This window comes from Saimiri boliviensis, chromosome 1 (genome assembly GCF_048565385.1).
Source record: "Saimiri boliviensis isolate mSaiBol1 chromosome 1, mSaiBol1.pri, whole genome shotgun sequence".
Taxonomy (NCBI): Eukaryota; Metazoa; Chordata; class Mammalia; order Primates; family Cebidae; genus Saimiri; species Saimiri boliviensis.
The window spans coordinates 30,968,893-30,992,606 of record NC_133449.1 but is presented as its reverse complement, the minus strand read 5'-3'; the positions used below and the strand labels follow the sequence as shown (position 1 = coordinate 30,992,606).

At 45.8% G+C, this 23,714-nt stretch overlaps 1 protein-coding gene across 1 annotated transcript in view; it reads left to right on the top strand.

Moving 5' to 3' along the window:
* The window catches only part of CAPN14 (calpain 14), a 53,847-nt gene that overhangs the window by 20,849 nt on the left and 9,284 nt on the right, over nucleotides 1-23,714 (top strand). The window contains 14 exon segments of the mRNA XM_074394660.1: nucleotides 4,724-5,000; nucleotides 6,992-7,061; nucleotides 7,863-8,253; nucleotides 9,393-9,567; nucleotides 10,488-10,553; nucleotides 13,035-13,120; nucleotides 15,855-15,929; nucleotides 17,255-17,418; nucleotides 18,476-18,639; nucleotides 19,157-19,165; nucleotides 21,069-21,274; nucleotides 21,623-21,668; nucleotides 22,162-22,218; nucleotides 23,517-23,574. Of these exon segments, the coding sequence (XP_074250761.1) occupies nucleotides 4,776-5,000; nucleotides 6,992-7,061; nucleotides 7,863-8,253; nucleotides 9,393-9,567; nucleotides 10,488-10,553; nucleotides 13,035-13,120; nucleotides 15,855-15,929; nucleotides 17,255-17,418; nucleotides 18,476-18,639; nucleotides 19,157-19,165; nucleotides 21,069-21,274; nucleotides 21,623-21,668; nucleotides 22,162-22,218; nucleotides 23,517-23,574 (1,792 nt within the window). The 5' untranslated portion in view covers nucleotides 4,724-4,775.

The following is a 23,714-nucleotide window of genomic DNA, read 5'->3' as shown; positions in this document are numbered from 1 at the left end:
ACAGATGTGAGCCACTGCACCTGACCATGGTTTTTTTTTTGAGATGGAGTCTTGCTCTGTCACCCAGGCTGGACGCGCAGTCGCACGATCTTGGCTCACTGCAACTTCTGCCCCCTTGGTTCCAGCAATTCTCTGCCTCAGTCTCCTGAGTAGCTGAGATTATAGGCACCCACCACCACACCTGAGTAGTTTTTGTATTTTTAGTAAAGACAGGGTGTCACCATCTTGGCTAGGCTGGTCTTGTACTCCTGATATTGTGATCCACCCACCTCAGCCTCCCAAAGTGCTGGGATTACAGGCATGAGCCACTACACCTGGCTGTGCTTGGCCATGTTTTTAAGTGTGTTGTGCATAGTTCATTGAGTTTGGATGAACAGAAATACAGATGCAACCACCATAGTCAGTATAGAACGTTTGCATTACCCCAAAAGTCAGGCTTTACTCCTTCCCAGGCAATTCCCCCTCCCAGTCCCAAGTAGCCACTGACTTCCTTTTTTTAAATATTGTATTTTTGTTAAACACATTTTTTCTCATAATAAAAGTAATACATACTAATCAAGGAGTCCAGAAAATATAGAAAACTATAATAAAGAAAAACAAAAGTCTTAGTCACATTATCCAGAGACAGTTCATATTCTTATTTGTATGTATTTTCTTCCCATTATGTGTGTGTGTGTGTGTGTGTGTGTATTTAATAATACTGAGGCCATGATCTATACACAACTTCTTTGGTGATTGCATATTTTTCTGTGAAGAGTGTATCTAAAATCATTTTGCTCACAGAGCCTCCAATTGACTCTACATTTGATTAATGGCACCAGTTTACTCAAGCCAGGAACCTGAGTTGCTATGAAGAATAGATCATTTTTTTTCCTGGTACATTTTCTAGTGGGTTGTTGCTGTTGTAAAAAGAAAACCACTGAGTTTCTATATAGTGTATTTAACTTGTATACATTGACCTTCTTGAATTCTATTTTATATAGTTTAAAAAAATATTTTCTTAGATATTTTAATATGTAATATTTAATATTTAGATATGTAAAATAATCTCTTCTGTGAATAATAGTCTTTTTTTGCTGTCTGATTTTTATGCTTCCTTCTTTCTTTTCTTCTTTTTACTTCCTGAGTATAAATAAATCCTGGACAGGCACAGTGTCTCATGCCTGTAATGCTAGCACTTTGGGAGGCTGAGGTGGAAGGATTGCTTGAGGCTAGGAGTTAGAGACTAGCCTGGGCAACATAGCAAGATCTCGTCTCTACAAACAAACAACAAAATATATGTATATATGAAGTTAGGTGGGCATGGTGGCATGTACCTGTAGTGCTAACTACTTAAGCGGCTGAGTCAGGAGGATCCCCTAAGCCCAAGAGTTCAAGACTGCAGTAAGCTATGATTGTGTCCTTGCACTCCAGCCTGGGTGATAGAGTAAGACCCTGTCTCTAGTAAAAAGAATTAATCCTGACATGCAAAACACTGCAGAACAGCCTAGCAGCTTGTGGGGAGCCAAGGAAAGAACTCTGAGGCCCATGGAGGAAGCTTTTAGGCTGAACATTCTTAAATAGCTCGAACCCTGTTAGACTTCCCCTATCTATTTGCGTAGTCTTATTTTGTGGATCTGCTCCAACGCTGCTCGCTTACAATAGGGTCGAAATGAATTTCCAGATATGACCAAGACCCATCTGGTTCTTCGCAGAGAGCTGTGCCAATCTGGGAATGAACCAAGTTCATCCATGGTTTGTAACGTATAGGAAACATGCAAGAACTGCCAAGTGGTTTCATCTGTGCCTATATTCTCCATAAAGTGACTTAGCAATACTTATTTAAAAATCAGGGGTGTGTGTGTGTGTGTGTGTGTGTGTGTGTGTGTGTGTGCTTGAGCGCATGCATGCATGCACACACGTGTGGCCTCATTCTAAACTTTGGAGGGTGGGAGGAACTCGTGATGGGCATTTTGTCTTCTGAGCCCATAATATACTGTGCTTGTCATGATATGTAGTATTTGCAAGCTTAGGGAAAAAATTTAAGTATGACGCAGAACTGGGTAAGGCGGGTATGAGCCTGGGTGAACTTCTGAAGCCAGGGGACCTTCAATCATTTTTCATGGGACAAACAGTAAAGGATTGTTGTTAAGGCTTGAAGGGGCATAAAGGGAGACCTTGCCTTTGTGAGGCCTCAACTTTGTTTATAACTGTACAGGTGGTTGAAGGAACTTGTCGGGAAGAAAATGGAGTAAGCCTGGGGGAAGGTTTGCCTGCTCCTCTACGTTAGGAAAAAAACCCCAGGGAAAAACACAAGACCTGAGTAACAGCTTTTGGGTCTCTGTGACCTGGGTTAGAAGAGAGCTGGGTCTTCCCCCAGGAAGTACTCGGGCACCGTGACAAATAAGAATAGCCACGAATCAACTGCCCTTAGCTCTCAGAAGTAAGGGTGTGAGACAAACAACATTCCAGCAGTTCTAATTCTCCAGGGGATTGAAAAGCCAGTAGTAGGCAGAAGAGGCTTCTGTGCATGCATCACTCAAGCAGAATCAGAGTGGGGCCACTCCATCAACTGCTCACCAGCAGTGCTTGATGAGCTACGTAAAAAAAAAACTGAGAGCAAGTGTTTAGAAACTTTTATAGCAATTGATCAAACAATTTTAATTTAATTTCTGTTTAATCTATTTTTTTTTTTTTGAGACAGAGTCTTGCTCTGTTGCCCAGGCTGGAGTGCAGTGCTACCATCTCTGTTCACGGTAACCTCTGTCTCCTGGTTCAAGCGATCCTCCTGTCTCAGCCTCCGGAGTAGCTAGGACTACAGTCATGCACCACCATGCCCAGCTAATTTTTGTATTTTTATGTAGAGAAGAAGTTTTGCCATGCTGCCCAGCTGGTATTAAACTTCTGGGCTCAAGTGATTTGCTTGCCTTGGCCTCCCAAAGTGCTGGGATTACAGATCTGAGCCCTTGTACCTGACCTGAAAAGAATTTCAAAGGGGGGCTTGACTTTATATGTCTTTTAAAATTTAATGTTTCTATTCATTCGTTTTCATTACATTTCTATCACAAATTGGAAATAAAAGAACATAGGCCCTTCACTAGTGATGATTTGAGGAGCACCAAGACAGTAGGGTGCCCTGTGGAGTAGACAGTGGGTCAGTAGACAGAACGAGGGGATCTCAGCAAATGCCAGGCACTCAAGGAGGGCTTCCTGGGGCAGGGACTCAAGTTAGACTTTGGGGGATAAGCAGGACCTTGACAAATGGAGAGGACCCCAGGTCACTCCTACAGCCATGAGGGAGTGCTCACACTCACTATAAGCATGTTTGCGAGTTACTTTTAGTGCGTGTACTTTCTCTTCCAAACACGGTGCTAGGTGCAATGGGCAGTTTGTAGCACTGAGAGCTGAATGTTATGGGAGCCAGGGCTTTGGGTTCTGGATACAGCCCTTTTAAAATCTCCCTGAATAGCACCAGCAAGATCATTTAGCCCTTCCCACCCTCCCACCCTCTAAACTATAAGAGCCGTAAGGGCAGGGACTGTCTTCAGTGAGCAATGCCTAGCTCACCCTGACAAATAACAAGTTCCCAGTAAAATTTTTGGTGAATGAATGGACAGGTTTCAGTCGTAACACCTGAAAAATGTGCGGTGGAGAAGAGGGAGGCTAGGTAAGATTGGTTATTTTGCAACTGTAAAGTGAAAAACTATATTGTGTAGCCAACCTGTCCTGCAAGAAGCTCCAGGAAATCAAGTTTTGTGGCTGGGTTATCAAAACAGGGATTCTGTTAACAAGGAAAAGGGGAGCATGGGCATGTACTGGCAACTGTTGGTATTTACCACAATATATATGTGTGATTTTTTCCCCCTTTTATATTACCAAGAGAGTCTTCAAGGAAGGAGTTCTTTTTAAAGAGAATGTAGGCCAGGCACATTGGCTCATGCCTGTAATCCCAACACTTTGGGAGGCCAAGGTGGGTGGATCACTTGAGGTCAGGAGTTCAAGACCAGCCTGGTTAACATGGCAAAACCCCATCTCTATTAAAAAATACAAAAATTAGCTGAGCATGGTAGCAGGTGCCTGTAATCCCAGCTACTCGGGAGCTGAGGCAGGAGAATCGCTTGAACCTGGGAGGTGGAGGTTGCCGTGAGCCAAGATTGTGCCACAGCACTCCAGCCTGGGCAACAAAATGAGACTCAGTCTCAAAAAAATAAAAATAAAAATAAAATAAAGATAATGCAGAAGGAAGTTTTATAGAAAAGAATAAGAAGGACATTGAAGCAGGAGGAGTGCTGTGTGTCTATAGCTGGGAGGCAGGAGTTGGCTGGCCCTGGTGGAGGCCTGAGCAGGCAGCCACTGCTCCTCACTACCTTGGCAGGCACAGGACCCTCCAGCCCGGGTGACTGAGCTCCAGCTACCTGCTTCTCTTCTCCTGCCTCCCCACTAAGCAGAAGCGACCCCTGTGACATTGGCACAGTCAGGGGCCCGGGACCCAGCCCTGAGGCTTGAGAGATCTCTCCCTTCTGCAGGCTTTTGCCACAGGATCCCTGATCCCCCACCAGGTCCTCAAGCACTTGAGGGAGTGCTCAAGGACCCTCACTGTCTAGGACAAAATCGAACCACCTTTTTCTCTTTCTCACCCGCTGATTTCTCCTCTCCCATTCTCTCCATCCTTCTCCTCCTCTCTGTGGCAATGGCAAAGCACCAGCAGGAAGTGAGGAAACTGACCGTCCTCTCTCCATTTCAGGCGTAGCAGAGACTCCTTGGGAAGACTCACAGGACTGTACCCATTGCCTACCATGTCTCTGTGCCCACCTTTCCGATGCGGATGGAAGCCGGGGCCAAGGGACTCTAGAGGGGCCTCTCCACAGCTTCCCGATCAGGATTTCGAGGCCCTGCTGGCAGGGTGCCTGAGGAATGGCTGCCTCTTTGAAGACACCAGCTTCCCAGCCACCCTGAGCTCCATTGGCAGCGGGTCCCTGCTGCAGAAGCTGCCACCCCGCCTACCGTGGAAGAGGCCCCCGGTGAGGCAGACCCTCCTGCCCCAGGGTTTAAGGCATTTGGATATATAAGATATATGGGAGGAAAATAAGGCTTTTCCTACTCTCTGCTCTCCACTCAACACAACATACTCTTCTAACACCAGATGTGTGGGAGGCTTTCTCCACACGCCAAGAAATTCTCTAGTGGCCACCACGTGGGTATTCTGTAATGAAATTTAATTCCGACACTGTCTACCTAGAGACAGTGTCAGATCTCGCAGGTTGAGTGCACATCCCACAAGACTGCCCCCACTTCTCAGGTGCCAATCTCAAGTCCCAGGTTGTGACCTGTACTTCTCATGACCGGCCATAAATCAGGGCTGCCACGATCCTCTCCGTGGATTTGATTAATTTGCTAGAGAGGCTCACAGGACTCAGGGAAATGCTTCACTTACATTTAATGATTTATTATAAAGGGCATTACAAAGGTTGCAGATGACAGCCCGGTAGAAGAGAGGCATAAGGCAAGGCATGGGGAAGGGCTGTGGAGCTCCTATGCCCTCCTTGGGTATGCCACCTTCCAGGGACCTCCATGTGTTCAGATATCCAGAGCTCCCTACACCTTGTCCTTTGGGTTTTCATGGAAGATGTATTACCTAGGCGTGATTGATTACATCATTGGCCTTTGGTGATCAACTCAACCTTCAGTTTCCCTCACCTCCCCAGAGGCCAGGGGGTAGGGCTAAATGTCCCAACTTTCTAATCCTGCCTTGGTCTCTTCAATGGCCAGACCCTATCCTGAAGCTATCCAGGGAACACCAGCCACCAGTCAATCATGAGCATATAAAGGACACTCTTATCACTCTAGAGGTTCCTAAGGTTTTAGGAACTGAATGTCAGAAAACTGAGTGAATGAAGACCAAATATATATTTCACGATATCACACCAGGTCTTACTGTCATTGATCTCCCTGAGAAGGGAACTGGTTATGTTCCCACATTCTCACTTTCCAGATGCAGAAAACCAGGGGTGATTTTGAGAGTGGTGTAAGATGTAGCTCTCCTTCAGCCCTGCCCAGAAATATGCAGAGCAACTAGAGCCAAAAATACATCAAGGTACTGTTCAGCTTCATCTGAGATGGCAAGGCTTCCTGAGTCACAGCCAATACCATCTGCCAGAGAGATAAATTTTAACATATCTCCAACCTCCTCCCCACAAAGCAGGCTCATGAAACGTGTAAATTAAGAAGCTATTAATCACTTTACAGAAGTATTCTTCACTTTATAAAATATATCAACTTCCTTTAAAAAGCAACTTCTTAATGTGTTCAAATGTGATCCATCTCCCTGAAGCTTGATTTACATACAAGGTTTCAGGAACACGGCTAGCAAACAGCCTATGCAAGCCTGTGCCACAGACACTTTCCTTTATTCTTCCCCACTCACCCACCACCATTGATACCTTCAGCCCCAGACTTATGAAGTCCCTATCCTGAAGTCTTATGAAGTCCCTACTGTGTGTAAAATTATGCAGTGAGCCTCCTACACTACATGGAAATCCTGGGAACTGCTGACACAGAGACTCTGTTCTATACCTGACTCTTGGGGAAACTGTGTCCACACAAAGACTGAAGGATTTAAATCTTGCCACGGAGGAGAGGCCACCCCCTTACCACCCCACTCCGGGCTCCATCTCAGCAGGAAAAGCTGAAGAGACCATCAGAGTGGTCAGGAATAGGAAGGAAGAATAGGGGAGAAAAAAGAGGAACAGAAGACCTCCAGGAAAACTGAGAATACCTCAGTATCTACACAGAGTTCTCCAGGGCTCTGACTTATACGAGCTGTAAGAAGGAATGAGAAATACAAAGGACAGAATTGTGTATCCCAGATCTTTTGGGATAGCACTGATTTCACATATATTCTGTATCTGTGTCCCCCTCAGTCTAGTTTTGAGGTATGGGAAAACATGGTCCTTGTAGCTCCAGGAGCTTTGTTGGTCTAGGTCAGAATGACAGTTCTGTTTGTCTCCCCCAGGAGCTGCACAGCAATCCCCAGTTTTATTCTGGCAAGGCTAAAAGGCTGGATCTGTGCCAGGGCATTGTAGGTAAGTTTGCACAGCCCCCAGAGACCACACACCAGGTTGCCTGCTGGCCCGGCTTGGCCAAGACAGGGTGGATGATAAAGAAGAGAATCCAGTGATCACCGCTGGAGAGAGCCCCAGAAATGGTTATTCACTGGCAAACCCTGAACACCACCTGGAAGGCTCTGTACTTTGCTGTGAAGTTTAGAAAAGCTGGTCCTCTGAGGATGCGTGGGAATGTCATATCCTGCCTGAGTCCTCACATCGTCCTCATTACCAGTTGACAGGTCTAAATTTTAAGTTTGGAAAATGTGCTCATTCTATTTTAGCTCCCACAATGGGGCCTTCTTGAGATAGCAGTCATTAGCCTCCCAGAACAGGATCAAAGCAGACCTATCCTCAACTCTACTTTTTAAAAATAGTAAATTGGTCATCAGGGAAGGCCCAAGTCCAGTGATATCCATTTCACAGACAGGGAAATGGGGTCCTGAAGGGTTCAGGCTTTCTCAGAAGAACATAAATCAGTTTCCGAGGCAAGCTTTGGAAAAAGGGGGTGATGTTCAGATCCAAATTCCTGAGGATAGGGCATTCAGAAATCTAAAAGCTGGTCCAGGAACACAGCTCTGGTTTTGGTGTCAAGTTGGATTTCAGCCAGTGCTCCCAGTGCCCCACTCTGCTCACTCATCATCTGCCTGCCCAGGATATACTTCCCTTCTCCTAAACTAGGCTGCTAGCCCAGAGAGGGTAGCCACTGGGACCGGGCATTTCCTGCAGGCATGAAGTCCCCAGTAGATTCATGCAGATGCTGTGTGCTGTCTGACTTAGGAGACTGCTGGTTCTTGGCTGCTTTTTAAGCTCTGACCTTGCAACAGGACATCCTGAGCTGGGTTGTTCCCCTGAATCAGAGTTTCACTGAGAAGTATGCTGGCATCTTCCAGTTCTGGGTGAGTGTCTTTCCAGGGCCTTGGGCCGGAGGAAGTCATATGAAAGAGGGTTTCTGGAGGACCATGTCTTCACCTTCCGGGCTCACCACCATCTGCAGGAGTCCTCATTCATCAGGGGCCACTCTCTCCCTCCAGTTCTGGCACTACGGGAACTGGATTCCTGTGGTGATCGATGACCGTCTGCCTGTGAATGAGGCTGGCCAGTTGGTCTTTGTCTCCTCCACCTATAAGAACTTGTTCTGGGGCGCGCTTCTGGAAAAGGCCTATGCCAAGTAAGAAATCGGCAGAAATACCCCCCTTCACATCGCTTCTTTTTCTCTCTCTCAATGTTCAGGGAGGGGAGTAGAGTCAGGTTAAGTTTATGAAATGAGATCCTGAGGTATGTCTCAGCTGACATAAAGTGACTATGTATTCAGAGTCTTTTGTGTACAGGTCACCTCATCAAAACCTGCATTCAAGAGTTTTGCCTTCTCTAATGGATGGAATTAAGGAGAATCGGAGCTCTGAGTGTATATTCTCTCCTTTGCTCCTGGGGTGGAAGGAAGAAGTAGCAAGATACACCCAAAGAATACCTAAGCAAAGGCTTCACTGCTCATTTGGACAATCTAATCTACAGTTTAAATGCCCCTTCCTTTGTTTTGAATGAAACTCTCTCAACCTAGCTAATCACTGCTGTCCCCAGCAGCTGAGAGGCCTGGATGAAGGAGCAGCAGCAGGGGATCCACCTGCTTGGGTCCCGGTGGGGCGGCCAGAATCTGAACATCAGGGATTGGATTGTGGGCACAGCTTCAATGATACAGCCACAATATGAAAATTCAAGTTTTTCATACCTACAGACCCTAGAGGGTACTGGCATGCATGGAGGGTACACACACACAGACACACACACACATACACACACACATGCACAAACACACATATATACACACTTGCACACACACGCACACTTGCACAGGAGGTCAGGGAGCCCAGGCAGAAAGAGAGAAAATGGACCCGTAGTGGACCCATACCTTATCTTGAGCCCAGGGTGTTGGCCTAATGGGTTTCCCTCAAGCAGCTTTAACTGATGAGTTCAAAGCAAGCAGGCACTAGTTCTAGGAGATCTTGCTGTGATTGACAGGCAGTCACTTTAAGATCTCAGGCAAACATCTGAACTGTCCATTTAAAGGAAGTGGTGGGAAAGAGAGGTTCCCAGTCTTCTAGGCAGGAGAGATGCCTCTAACTTTTATCTATGACCACCAGCCGGAGCCATTCAGGATGGGCCTGGGATTGGAAACTGTGTCAGGGTTGCCTGCGCCCTGCTTTTGGTATGAGAAGATTAAACTCCTATTTAAAAGTGGATGCCAAGGCCACATAAAATTATAAACACTCACTATACTCTTCCTCTCATGTTTATTTCTTCCCTGGGCAGGCTCTCTGGTTCCTACGAAGACTTGCAGTTTGGACAGGTGTCTGAAGCCCTTGTAGACTTCACTGGAGGGGTGACAATGACCATCAACCTGGCAGAAGCCCATGGCAACCTCTGGGACCTCCTCACCAAAGCCACCTGCCACAGAACCCTCATTGGCTGCCAGACCCACTCAGGGGTGAGACTGGTCTGGCCCTGGCAGAACATCCTCTTCTCCTGCACCCATGCTCTCCAGCTACCATCACTGCTGTCCCTGGGTGTGGGCTCAGGACCTCCACCCAGCTCCTATTGCTGAGGTCCTGGTTTTCAAACCAGAACAGCAAGGCCGGGCACAGTGGCTCACACCTGTAATCCCAGCACTTTGGTAGGCCGAGGCAGGCAAATCACCTGAGATCAGGAATTTGAGACCAGACTGGCCACTATGGTGAAACCCTGTCTCTACTAAAAATACAAAAATTAGCTGGGCATGCTGGCAGTCACCTGTAATCCCAGCTATTTGGGAAGCTGAGGCAGGAGAATCACTAAAACCTGGGAGGCGAGGTTGCAATTAGCCAAGATCATACCACTGCACTCTAGCCTGGGCAACAAGAATGAGGGTCTGTTTAAAAACACACACATACAAAAATAACAGAGTAGCAGTACTGACGCATTAGGGCAGGCAAGGCAGTTGGAAAAAGAAGACGATGCGCAGAGCAGGAAGCTAACAATTTTTAAGTGTCAGCTACACACAAGGCACTTTCTCCATCCTATTTGATAACAACCAAAACCATGGAACAGGAACAGGAAGCCCTCAGGTCAGCCCTGTCTTCACTGATGGCCAAGAATGTCACCTCACACATTGACTACGCAACTCTAAACGGAAATTGTCCTCTGTAAAATAGAGAGTATGACATGACCACTGCAGAATGAATCACTTATTGAGAAGGTGGAATTAGACTATGGATACCAAAAAGCTTTGAAAACTGCAATGTACCATACCATGATTCTCTCCCACATTTCTCTCCGTAAACCCCTGCTCCAACCAAGCAGCCCTCCCATGACTCAAGGAATAAGCTGTAGATAGCAGAAGACTGATCAGGACTTCTCTTGTCTCTGCAGAAGGAGAAGGTTCTGGAGAATGGGCTGGTGGACGGCCATGCCTATACTCTCACAGGAATCAGGAAGGTGGGTTGAGGTCAGCCCCTTGGTTTCCCTCTCAGCCTTGCCCTTCCCTCTCTGGGCCCTGGCTCATATTGGTGGATTTAGTTTCTGCACCCTCTGGGGAGTGGTCTTGGTGGGTCTCTGTGCCTCTGTACCTATTTCCTGGGGTAAAGTGGTGGGTACAGCCTTCGCCACTGCCAATGCACCATCCTAACTTCATCCCCCATCAACCATCCTCCCACCTGCTGTATCTCACAACTCTTCCTTGAACTTTACTTCACTCTGGGCTGCCAAGAACAACCATTTTATCTGGTTCTTTCCTCCCAAATTTCTTTTCTCTCACACACTTCTTTATGACAGTCTCCATATGACAGTTTCCATTACTATCCATCTTTTGAGTTCTACTAGGCATTTAGAGGAAGATGCACCAGACAGGACCTGCCTACAAAGGGCTGACACTCAGGTATGGTCACAAACCATATCTGAAAATGAGGAGGAAGCAAAGTTGAAACACAGAAGAAAGTATAGATAAAAGGCTTTAAAAATTCACGGGTGGGAGAAAAGACCTCCACTGAGTTGGGTTAGGGAGAAGTCAGAAAAGTCTTTTAACAGCGGAGGTGACATTGAGTTGGCCCCTGAAACGGGTAGATTTGTGTGGGGTGAGGAGAACATTCTGGTGGAAGGAGCAGTGTAAGTAAAGCATAGAGATAAGAAGTCAGCAGGTTTAAGTTAAAGAACCTCTGGCCGGGCGCAGTGGCTCACGCCTGTAATCCCAGCACTTTGGGAGGCTGAGGTGGGTGGATCACGAGGTCAAGAGATCGAGACCATCCTGGTCAACATGGTGAAACCCCGTCTCTACTAAAGATACAAAAAAATTAGCTGGGCATGGTGGCGCGTGCCTGTAATCCCAGCTACTCAGGAGACTGAGGCAGGAGAACTGCCTGAACCCAGGAGGCGGAGGTCGTGGTGAGCCGAGATCGCGCCATTGCACTCTAGCCTGGGTAACAAGAGCAAAAAACTCCGTCTCAAAAAAGAAAAAAAAAAAAAAAAAAAAGAACCTCTGATATTCTCCAGAGGGTCCGACTCCTCACAAGTCCTCCAGTTTTCCTTAACTCTGTTTCAAATTTCTTGGACTCAATTCACATTTAACATCTTCCTTCTAGATCTCCAACAACTATGTTGGTGTGTGTGCCCAGAGCTTTTAATTGGTTTCCATATTTATTAACAAAATTTACATAGCACTCACTATGTGCTAAATACTGTTTTAACTGCCTTACACATGTGGACTCATTTCATCCTCACAGCACTGCCCTGAATAGGCTGTGAATCCCAAATATCTGAGACAGGTCTCAGTTAATTTAAAAGTTTATTTAGCAAAGGTTGAGGATGTGCACCTGTGACAGCCTCAGGAGGTCCTGACCATATGTGCCCAAGGTGGTTGGAGCACAGCTTGGTTTTATATCTTTTAGAAGACATGAGATATCAATCAACATATGTAGGATGAACATTTGGTTTCATCTGGAAAGGCAGGACAACTCAAAGCAGGCAGGGGGCTTCCAGGTCACTGGTAGATAAGAGACACGTGGTTGCATTCTTTTGAGTTTCTGATTAGCCCCTCCAAAGGAGGCAATCAGATACGGATTTATCTCAGTGAGCAGAGGGGTGCCTTTGACTAGAATGAGAGGCAGGTTTGCCCTAAGCAGTTCCCAGCTTGACTTTTCCATTTAGATTAGTGATTGCCGGGGTGGAGGGGGGTGGGGGGGTTGGGGGGGTAGGGAGTGTCCCAAGATTTACTTTCTTTTCACAAGGTCTATTGGTTTCCTAGGGTTGCCACAACAAATTACCATAAACTGGTGGTGGTGGGTTAGGGGGGTGCTTAAAAACAACAGAAATTAATTTTCTCAGTTCTGAAGGCCTGAAATCTGAAATCAAGGTGTGGGTGGGGCATGCTCCCTCTGAAGGCTCTAAGGAAGAGTCCCTGCTTGCCTCCTCCACCTTCTGGTGGCTCCAGGTGTTCCTTGGCTTGGGCTACATAGCTCAGTCTCTGCCTCTATCTGCACGTGGCCTTCTCTGTGTCCTCTCCCCTTCTCTTCTGACACTTGTCTTTGAATTTAGAGCCCACGAGAATCCATAATGATCTCATCTCCAGGTTCTTAACTTAATTACATTTGCAAAGATCCTTTTTCCAAATAGGGTTGTGTTCACAGGTTCAGAGTGTATGTATCCCGTTTGGGGAGGGTCACAGGTATGACTATATCCACTGCCATACGTATGACTATTGACCTTATTTCACAGATCAGGAAACGGAGACACAGAGAGGTTAGGCAATTTGCCCTAGGTCTCACAGCTTCTAAGAACAAGGAGCAGAGCCACTTTCTCCTTTATCAGCTCTCTCTGGGCCTGCTTTTCCCCTGCAAGTGCTCAGCGGCAGGCCCAAGTCTCACTCAGATCTCTGGAATGCTTGCACTCAGCCCAGCCACCTAAACTGCCTCTCGTTTTATGCAGGTGACCTGCAAACACAGACCTGAGTATCTAGTCAAGCTACGGAACCCCTGGGGAAAAGTGGAATGGAAAGGAGACTGGAGTGACAGGTGAACTTTTGGGGCGAGAATGTGTAGGTGTAGGCAAAGGAGCCTGCCATTTGCACACAAATTCAAATGTGTGCTTCCTTTGGTCTTAGGCGGGATCAGGAAGCTTTCAGACTGGGATGCTCAATCCCTCACATTTATAAGATGCTTTATGGCATATAGACTGCTTTCTCTTTCATTATAATAATTAAAGCTAATGTTTATTTGCGGGCTTGCCAGCACTGTGCTAAACTCTTTGAATTTTTATTATCTCATTTAATCCCCCAAACAACGTTATTACCAAGTAGGTAGTTTTATCCCCATTTTACTAATAGAGAAACTTGGATTAATTGAATTGCCTAAGGTCTTACAGCGTGACTCAACCAAGGTCTTTGGTGCCTGAGTCCAGTGTCTTTCCCTGGCTTGGTTCAGTATACTCCTGGGTTTGCTGAGTCAAAGTAGACAAATTTGGATTGGACTCTACACTCTGATTACATAGAGTAGCCTCTGGACATTCTGATTCGATGCCGGCATTTAGGTTGTTTCTGCCTAATGGTAGCCCTAAAGAAATGTGGGTTTTGCAGGCTAAACACTGGCTGTAGGGCACAGGCAGAAAGGGAGGTCAAGTCTTAAAGTCCTTCCTTATGTTATTATGAAGATTTATAGTACTTAATCCTGTGCATGTCTTTTGAGTACACAAGCATATTCATATACACATGATCACATAATCATTTTTACAGTGAAAAAATGAAGGCTTAGACAAGTTGAATTTTCCTCCTGATGGAATGTGCTGCATTATATTTGTTACACATTAGCAAACAGAGTTGTTAGAGGAGCTTGGTCCATGTGGGAAAACGTCCTTCCAAAAAATACATAAATTTTAAAGTGTTACGGAAATCTAGCATCATGTTGCTGGTGGCGGTTTCTTTCACAGGGGAACAAGCAGTAACATTAGAGATAGATGATGGGTAAAATTGCACTGCTGTTACTTCCTAGCTGTGTGATCTTAGTTTAGGCAAGCTTCTTAATTTATTGGATCCAGAGGTATAGTGAATATTAAAATCATGCGCTTTTATTTTGCAGTGTTTAATCTGCTGTTAATCCCATTCAGTATATTTTTCATTTTAAATATTATATTTTCAATTCTAGAAATTCCACTTGAGATTATCTTTCATTTCTCCCCTCATTATGTCCATGTTTCTCTTTACATCCTTGAGAATATGGGGCATTTTTATGACAGCTGTTTCAATGTCCGTATCTGCTAATTCCATCATCTCTCGCATTTCTATGTCAGTTTCTATGGACTGTTTTTTTATTCCTGGTCACGGATCATATTTTCTACTTCGTCATATGGCTAATAAGTTATTGCATGCTGGACATTGTAAATTTTAGTTTCATAGTGCTGAATTTTATTGTATTTCTTTAAAGAGTATTGGACCTTTTTTAAAGTAAGTAGTTACATTGCTTAGGGATTTTGATACTTCGACGTTTTTAAGCACTTTTAGGGAAAGTCAAAACAAACTTTATTTCAGAGATAATTTGAATCCACTACTAAATTGTAGACCCTCTGGGATCTCTAGTAAAGATTCCATATATTCAACAAAGTCTTTTGGCTGGGCACAGTGGCTCATGCCTGTAATCGCAGCACTCTGGGAGGCAGAGGAGGGTAGATCATTTGAGGTCAGGAGTTCAATACCAGCCTGACCAACATGGTGAAACCACATCTGTACCACTAATACAGAAATTAGCCAGATGTGGTGGCATATGCCTGTAATCCCAATTGTTTGGGAGGCTGAGGCAGGAGAATTTCTTGAACCTGGGAGGCAGAGGTTGCAGTAAGCCGAGATCACACCACTGTACTCTAGCCTACATGGCAGAGTTAGACTCTGTCTCAAAATAAGTAAATAAGTAAATAAAGTCTTTTAACTCTGTCTCATGGGAATGCATGAGATTCCCAGCACTATGTCCTGCTTACAGTCCAATCTTGGGGAGTTTCACTTTAAGAAAGCACAGACTAAATCTCAGCCAAAGACACAAGGGAACCCCTCTGAAGTTCCTGGAACTCCTTTTTTATGAGGCCCCTCCTCTCAGGTGCTTTGCCCAGCAAATTCTCTCTGTCTTCATCTCCCCGAATTCCAGATTCTGTCTCCTCCATTCAGCCAGACCTATATGTTCTTTTTTGAGTCCCTCTCCCTGTAGCAGTGGCCAGGAAATTACTTTCAGGAAGAAAGCCTAGGTGATGCTAGGGCTCACTTCATTTGTTTCCAACCTCCTGGGATCACAGACCCATGTTACCTGCTGTCCAGTATCTGAAAACAGCTTCTTCTGTTTTGTCGCATTTTTATTTCTTGATGGTAGGAGGCTGTCAGGACAGTCTTACTCCTTCATGGCCAGAAGTAGAAGTTCAAATGATGACCTTTGAAAAGATGCAGGTTCAAATGTTACCTCTGACATTTAATGGATGTATGATTTCAGCAAATAACTCAATCTCTCTTAAATCAGTTATCTAATCTCTAAAATGAGAACAACGAAGTTGTTGTTAGCCTTCAATGAAATAATGTATGTCAAGAACCTAGCCCAGTGCTTAGCTCATGGTAAGCTATCAATGAAAGCTACATGCTACTGTGTAATACAGAATGGGAAATTCAGTTGTCTGAAGCAGTATGAAAATAATAATAAATAATGACACTACAGAGCCTTTACTAAAGAATTTCTAGCATGTCCCCCACAAGCTTTTCATTCCCTTTTCTATTTTCAGTTCAAGTAAATGGGAGCTGCTGAGCCCCAAGGAGAAGATTCTGCTTCTGAGGAAAGACAATGATGGAGAATTCTGGTATTGGACTTGGAGACTTGGACAAATGTCCTGGCCTATATTTGAAAACCCATCCAGCAGACATTTATTGGATGGGTTCCAGGAACCTCATGTACAGAGATCAATAAGGCACCATCCCATTAGGTACTCACGGTCTAGCAGAACAAACAGCCCCTATAAATATATGGTCAGTCTCTGTGATGAGAGTAGAGGCCACTAGCGTGGAGCTCAGGGAGGGCTCGGCCAGGCTGTTTCCTCCTCTCTGTCTTCCCCTCTGCTCTCTTGCTCAATATATTCAAAAAAGGTTTTGCCTTTTTTGTCCTGAAAAGGCCTTGAGGTAGGAAGAGACTGCAAAGTCTTGCCATAGTGTAGGCTCCCTGACCAGTGCCCTCCAGAGCAGAGTAACACTTCCACTCCAGAACTGCTCACTTCATTTTTAAAAAATGTACTTTAAGTTCTGGGGTACACGTGCAGAACATGCAGGTTTGTTACGTAGGTATACACATGCCATGGTGGTTGGCTGCATCCACCACCCTGCCATCTACATTAGGTATTTCTCCTCATGCTATACTTCCCCTATCCCCCTACTCCCTGGCAGGCCCTGGAATGTGATGTTCCCCTCCCTGTGTCCATGTCTTCCCATTGCTCAGCTCTCACTTGTGAGTGAGAATATGCGGTCACCTCATTTTTTGAAAGGCCATCAAGACATTCTGAGATGATGCTGCTTCTAGGTGTTTGACAGGGGCCCCATCTGTTCCCCTTTGCTTTTGTTTGCCACTGTTACTATTAATGTCAACCCTTGTTCCAAGGACTCCTCCCATTAACCATCTAGTTCAGCCTGCTGCAGCCCTCTCCCTTTGGAAGCTCTTTCACCGAACTGAAGCCCTGCAAATTCCTGTTGTTTCCACTTTTTGGTTAAGTAAACTGAGCCAGTTTAAACAGAATGTTATAGGCCATGAGTTAGCAAGTAGGGGCAAATATCTTCATTAATTAATGATTAAGAACTGATATGCAGTTCTTACTGAACATTTACAGATAAAACAAAAGCTGCTGTCACCGTGATTCCAGAAACAGGAACATCTCCCCCAATCAGCCATGTGGCCAGCTGCTTCCAGCCAGAGGGTGGGGCTTCTCAGCAGCTCCGACTCCCCACAACGGACCCTCACAGGGATCTAGCCAGCCCCAGCTCATGTACTGATGGCCAGCTCAGCTCTGCACTAGAGCTGGTGTCTTTGTCCACGAGAGGGCTGGGATGCCCACTGCTTTGTCTCACCCGCCCCATCAGTCCTGATAACTAGGTGTTATCTGGTCCATCTCTTTGTGCTGTTCCTTTTTCCTCTCCGCAGGATGACACTGCAGGACTTTAAAGCACATTTTGTGCTCCTGGTCATCTGCAAACTGACCCCAGGCCTGTTGACCGAGGAGGCGGCCCGGAAGTGGACGTACACCATGCGGGAGGGGAGATGGGAGAAGGGCAGTACAGCTGGTGGCCGGAGGCAGTTGCTGCAGGGTGAGCGCATGCGCAGGAACAGGGCTCTTGGGGTGATGCTGTGGGCGGGGGTGTGGGAGTGACTACACGTGGGAGTGTAGCACGTTCTGCACTAGCCGAGAGGAGAGGAGGCTCGGCTTGTCTCACGATGTGCTGGGGCCCTGGACTATGACCACAGGGAGGACGGGGCCCCTGCGGTACCAATGTACACCACAACCGAGTCCTGTCAGTCAAGCCGTCAGCCTGTGGGGCTGTATCTTCCCAGAGGGTTGCCCTGTCCTCGTGACCACCGGGGGTCACAGGCACACAGGCATGGGAAAAGCAGGATCAAGGGAGAATCTTTCTTCAGTTTTAGAGAAGGCCACTGAAAACACTGAGGTAACCACCCACTAACTGGGCAGGATGGAAATGGAAATTGTATCAGGTCCTGCCCACCTGGAGCTTGGGAGGAACCCAAACCCTGGGCTTCCCAGGCTCTCTAGACAGGGGAGACAAACTTGTCTGAACTCGCAAGACGGGACAGGTTTGGTGGCTGTGTCCCTTCCTCCACTTTGGAGATAGTGAGCCATCCCCTTTGAAGGCAAGGCCTGTGGGGTGTGACCTCAATGGGCCAGGGTGGCCTTAGCTCTGGAGTCCCCCTTTTGACAGTATTTCCCCAAAAGTCTGAAGCAGAACTTAAGCTAAGGTTTTTGCCTCTAGTAAATGCAAAGGTCCCTGAGATCATGGTCACCTCCCCTGAGAGTTAAGACCATTGCTAACTCACATAGCACATGCTTGTGGGGTAGATAAAATACATATCCTGATGATGTATTTTGCATCCGGGCCAGGCACTGAGCAAGACAAAGAGGCTACAGTGGTGTGAACAACTCCAGTTCAGTGTGTCTGGAGAAGGCTCCGGGTGGAAGAGCAAGAGGGGAGGGCACAGAGCCAAGGTTGAAGGGACCCCAACTCTGTCCTGATGGGACTCAGTGTGTCAATCCTGGCAGAGCTGTCCTCAGACTGTTCACCTCTTAGTAGTTTGGCGAGCAGGATGCTTGGGGATTGGGGTCCATTCTCACCTTGCTGTGTTCTGCCCCAGACACATTTTGGAAGAACCCGCAGTTCCTGCTGTCTGTCTGGAGGCCCGAAGAGGGCAGGAGATCCCTGAGGCCCTGCAGTGTGCTGGTGTCCCTGCTCCAGAAGCCCAGGCACAGGCGCCGCAACCAGAAGCCTTACCTCGCCATTGGCTTCTACCTCTATAGGGTAGGTAGACCTCTGAACCACAGGGCATGTGACCAAGCATGGGGTCGCCAGCAGTGACCATGTCTTCCTGTTTCTTGTCCTCTTTACCATCTGTCTCTGTTCACAGACCTGGGTTTCCAAAGGCAGGCACTGTCGTTTAGGAACATGTGATTTGGGACAAGTCACCTTCTTGCACTAGGCCATCAGTTTCTTCATCTGTAAAATGGGGACATTGATGTTTAGGCAAAAGGTGGGATAAAAGAGGATTATGTGGTAGTGCTTGTTATTGTGCCTGGCACACAGTTAGTACAATCAACATTGACTTCCTTTTCCTCTCCCCAGAAGCCAACCTTTCTTTCCCTTCCTCTTTTCCAGAATTTCTGATGATGGATTAAAATGTCACTGATAGAACAGCAGGTCTTGTGGGAGGAGACAGGGCTTCTGGGTGGAGCCTTGCGTATCAGCTTCTCTTCAGGTTTTGGCTTATGAAAGAGCCAGATTCCCTGCCTAATGAGATCTCTCTTTTTTTGTTTTCCAGATGAACACGGTGAGTTCTGCCCTTGACCAGGTGGCCCTAGTTTGGGGTGAAATCACATGTGGCCAAGCCTCCATGGGCTTCAGTTAGACTGGAGCAGGCTTATACTGCGTAAGAAGCTATGATAATGTCTGATGATGAGAATGTCTGCCAACTGCCTGTGCCTATGTGAAAGTAAAGTGCATCTGCTAATCTCTTTATCCAAAGACCCCCAAGAGATCCTCATGCATCTGTAGGGAGGTCTCAGAGCCTAGCATGAAACCAATAAATTGTAAAATGTATTAAATTCCTACGCGAATACCTAGGGCTAATATTGAAGGCCATCACAGCATAGGAAAGACGATCAATTACAATCTTGACTGGGTAATGAAACCCAAAGTAAAATGGACTTAAAACATATGGGACAGAGACTGTGCAGCCCACCTCCCCAGGGAGAAGGGACAAAGGCTTGAGGACATGTGGCAGGAGCATGGGCAGAGGGACAAGAACATGTCTGGCTTCAGTTGCTTTGGCACCTTGGAGGGGTCAGGTAGGAAGGCCCAAGGAATCCCATCCTCTGAAGGAGGCAGCTATTGTTTTATTTCCCAAAGAAAACAGGCGTAAAAACTTAATTTTCTCAGGTTTGATTGAATCAAGTAAAAGTGCTGTTATAAAGAAATCATTTTATGCTGGGTCTCTTTTTGTTATTTTCCTCACAGGAATACTGACCACTCTCAAATTTGCCTATTAATTTAAAAAGAAAAAGTTATTGATGTCATGCCTACTTCTAAACAGAATTTGAGTCAACCTACAATAAACAAGTATAAACAGGAAACCCACAAATCAGTTACAAAATTTAAATGCCAAGGAAAAAATGACAAAGAGATGAGGGCTAGGTAGACAGTTGCTTCTACCAGGAAAACGAAACCTAGCACAGCTACTATGGATCATTATACAATTTATTTCTGAGATTCCTAGTAACTCATGGCAAAGAGGGCAATTGGGTAATTTCCTAGTTCTCATTGTCTTATGAAAGAATGCCTACATCATAAGGATATGTATTTTATTTCCAAAGTACGGAGGAATTTGCTAAATATCTGTTTATGCAAATGAGTGGTGTCTTGGTTAGCAGTTGTGTATAAACCAGAAAGAGGATCCTGGTGTGAGTCTCCTCTCACTCTACAGCCCTGAGCAAGAACAAAGGGATGAGGAAGGAAGAGAGAAAAATAGGGAGAGATGGAGAAACAAAGGAGGCAGAGAGACAGAGAGAGAAAGAGAATATGAATCAGATAAAACAAAAAAGATACCCAAGAAATATCAGAATTAGAGCTCTGATTCGGGTCTTCTGAGCTCTTGCCCAGTTCTCTTTGTCCTTTACAAGGGTGTTTTCCCTAAGTGACATGGAATTTTATCTGTGTACAGCTGTGAGGTGTAGTTGGGAGGTGGTGGTGGTCCATCTGTATCTGTGACCATCAGTCGCGCCACATCACATACATGGAGGCAGCATCAGACAGTATAAAGAACATGAGCATGGAGCTCTGCTGTCCTGAATTCCCATCTGGCTGGGACTGCAACCAGCTGATGACTCTGGGCAGATGATCTAACCTGTCTAAGCCTCAGAGCCCTTACCGTAAAATGGAAACTACAGGCACAAGGACATATTTCCCATCATTTTGTGCTGGTTTTGTTTTTAAGGTAAGTCGAATCAAATGACACGTGTTTATGTAGCCCCTGATAGGTTCTAGCAGAGGTGCAGCCCTCCACACACATATTCTGGTTTTTGCCTCTCCTCCTCTCTTGTTTCATCCTTCACTAGGGAACATTGGATTTGGCAGATCGGGGCCACCTTAGTCCTGGCTCAGAGCTGAGGGCCTCAGACCTGGCCACAGCCCTGGGTCATCACCTTCCCTGGTGTTCTTCTGTCTTCTACCCACAGTACCATGATGGCCAGAGGAGACTGCCCCCCAAGTTCTTCCAGAGCAATGCTCCCCTGAGCCAGCCTGATAAGTTTCTCAGGGAGAAAGAAGTGAGTCAGGAGCTGTGTCTGGATCCAGGGACATACGTCATCCTGCCTTGCACCTTGGAGGCTCACCAGAAGTCAGAGTTCATCCTCAGGGTCTTCTCCAGGAAGCACATCTTTTAGTAAGGACACAAGGCCTCTCCTAGAGGTTGGGGACCGCTTGGGCTAGGGCAGGCAAGGAGGGCAAGGTTGGAAATGGCAGAGACCAGGGTTTCTGCTGCTGAGACAGAAGAGATACGGGAAGAGCAGGAGACCAGGTTACTTTCTGCGTGAAGGACATCCCTCCCCTTCCTTCCCGGCCTCCTTCCACTCACAAGCTAACACTGTGCTAGACATTAGAGAGAAAAAGGTAAAGTACACATGGCCGCTGCCCTTTGAACTTCCAGAAGTTCCAAGTTTGGAAAGGACACAGATACATAAGCAGTTATTGATCTTCCAGTGCATCCAGTATACTCATTTTATATGCACAGTGTGTTAGAAGAGTCTCAAAGAGGAGAATCTGAGCCAACTCCCATGGTCCTGGGGGAAGCAGGAGTGGCTTCAGGGAGGAGGTGACTATTAAAAGATGTGTAAGGGTTGTTCGGATGAAGGGAGGCTGCCATAAACTAGCAGGCTTCCATTCTGCTAGACGGCAGACATTACCCGGTGTATCCTAATAATCCCTGGGCTTTGCTGTTTTTGCACCAACAAAGAGTAGAGAACTACCCACTGGTCAAGTCCTTGTCACTGAGGGTCCAGAGTGCTAGCTATGTGAGTTACATCTCTCCTTTCTTCTGCTTCTCTTTAGCTGGTGTTTCTTATGTCCATTTCACTGTTTGTGACTTCCCCAAAGTCAGGGAAAATTAGAGAAGCAAGGGCTGTTTGTAAATGCTATGGTATAAAATTAAAGACAATGCAAAGTTAAGCTCATGGATTTCAGAAGCCTGGAAGCCATGAGACATTAGGGTATACACAAAAGTCCATTTATACAGGTGAATAATTATGTCTTTCTACGTGTCTCTTCCTGTAGGAGATAGAAGATCAAAATGAAGGGCAGAATGAATGCTTCACCAAATTCTTTGAAAAGGTGAGTTGAACAGGTGCAGTGGGGGAGGATGGGGAAGAACCGAAAACAAAGTGGAGCATATCATTTCATCAAAGCATAAGTTTGTATCTGCTTGAGGCTGCATAGAAACTGTGTTTTAAGGCTACCTATTCCCCTGAGTGCCACTTTCTATTAAAGTTCTCAAGCTTTTAGACAAATGAGTAGAGCCATTGCCCTAGAAGTCTCCTGTAAAATGATTATCTGTTCTTGGAAGCTGTGTTGATTAGTTGAAGGAAAGCAACTTTAATCTTTCATCGTGAGCAAATGGGATGTAGCAGAGTAGAGAGTCAGAGTTGGGAGTCAGACAGGGGTGGTGGGGTGAGGGGAGGAGAGCATGACAATGACAAATCCTGGGGACTTTAGGGAGAACCACTGGAGGGGAGCCCAGGGAGAAGGGGCCCTTGAGTGGTCACCTCGAGAGGGGATGAGTCTGATAAGAAAGGGAGAGCCTGGGGCACACACTTAGTCCCTGTGGCTTCTTCTCTTGGGCTGACCCAGATTTGAGTCTAGCAAGGGCTAATGGTGTGAGTGCAGGGCTCTGGAAGTCATATTCTTCTTAACCTACAAGACACTTATGAAGAAGATGAGAAACATACTAAATATCTGGGGTCTGATATTTGGAGCAATGTCACTAAAATAGAGAACCTGAGCCCCTTGTGTTAGTGACATTCCTGATTTGATGTCACAACTTACCTGCCTTGCCCATCTGGAATTTTGTTTAATGTAGCTGGAGAGGATAAATCAGAATCTTACATGTATTGTTTATAAAAGTTTTCCTCCATACCAGTGGTTTCCAAACATTTGATGCTGCAATCCTTTTATCAAATGAAGTCTCATAGATAATCCCAATATATATAAAACAATTAAAAATAGCATATTATGAATATGCATCAGTTTTTAAAAAATCAAATGTTTGATGCTTATATTTCATTGGTATATTTTAAAGTCAAATGTTCATATAAAGAGTTTCTTTTAGTAAACTCAAAGGTTAAAATCTAGAGTTTTGACTAATGACATTTTATTAAGAATGAAATTCAAACCAAATTGTTGGCTAAACTTCAGAAGCACCTGTATAGCACCTTCAAGAATCACTGTTCTCTAGAAGCCTGCTTAAAAGTCCTGCTCTGCCAGGGTTCTCTGGACTTGGTACCCAGTTAAAAAGCGTCATGAAGTACTTAGAAAATCCCAGTTTAATTTTATGTCCAGTCATAAGTCCCCTCTGCCATCTAATGAGCCTTCAGTAACAATTTTTTTTTCTTGCCAATCTGCTTTCTATTCAGTATACAGAAATTAATGCAGTTCAGCTGCAGAACATCCTGAACCACATGACCTGGTCAAGTAAGTGTTTGAGAGCCATCCTGTACTCAGAGGAGACACAACTTTTCTAAACTCTGGCTTAGTTTCTCTTTCCTTTGGTGGAATGTGTGAATTACCGAATGCTGGTCTCAACCAATGGCTCTATTTTACACGAGGGTGGA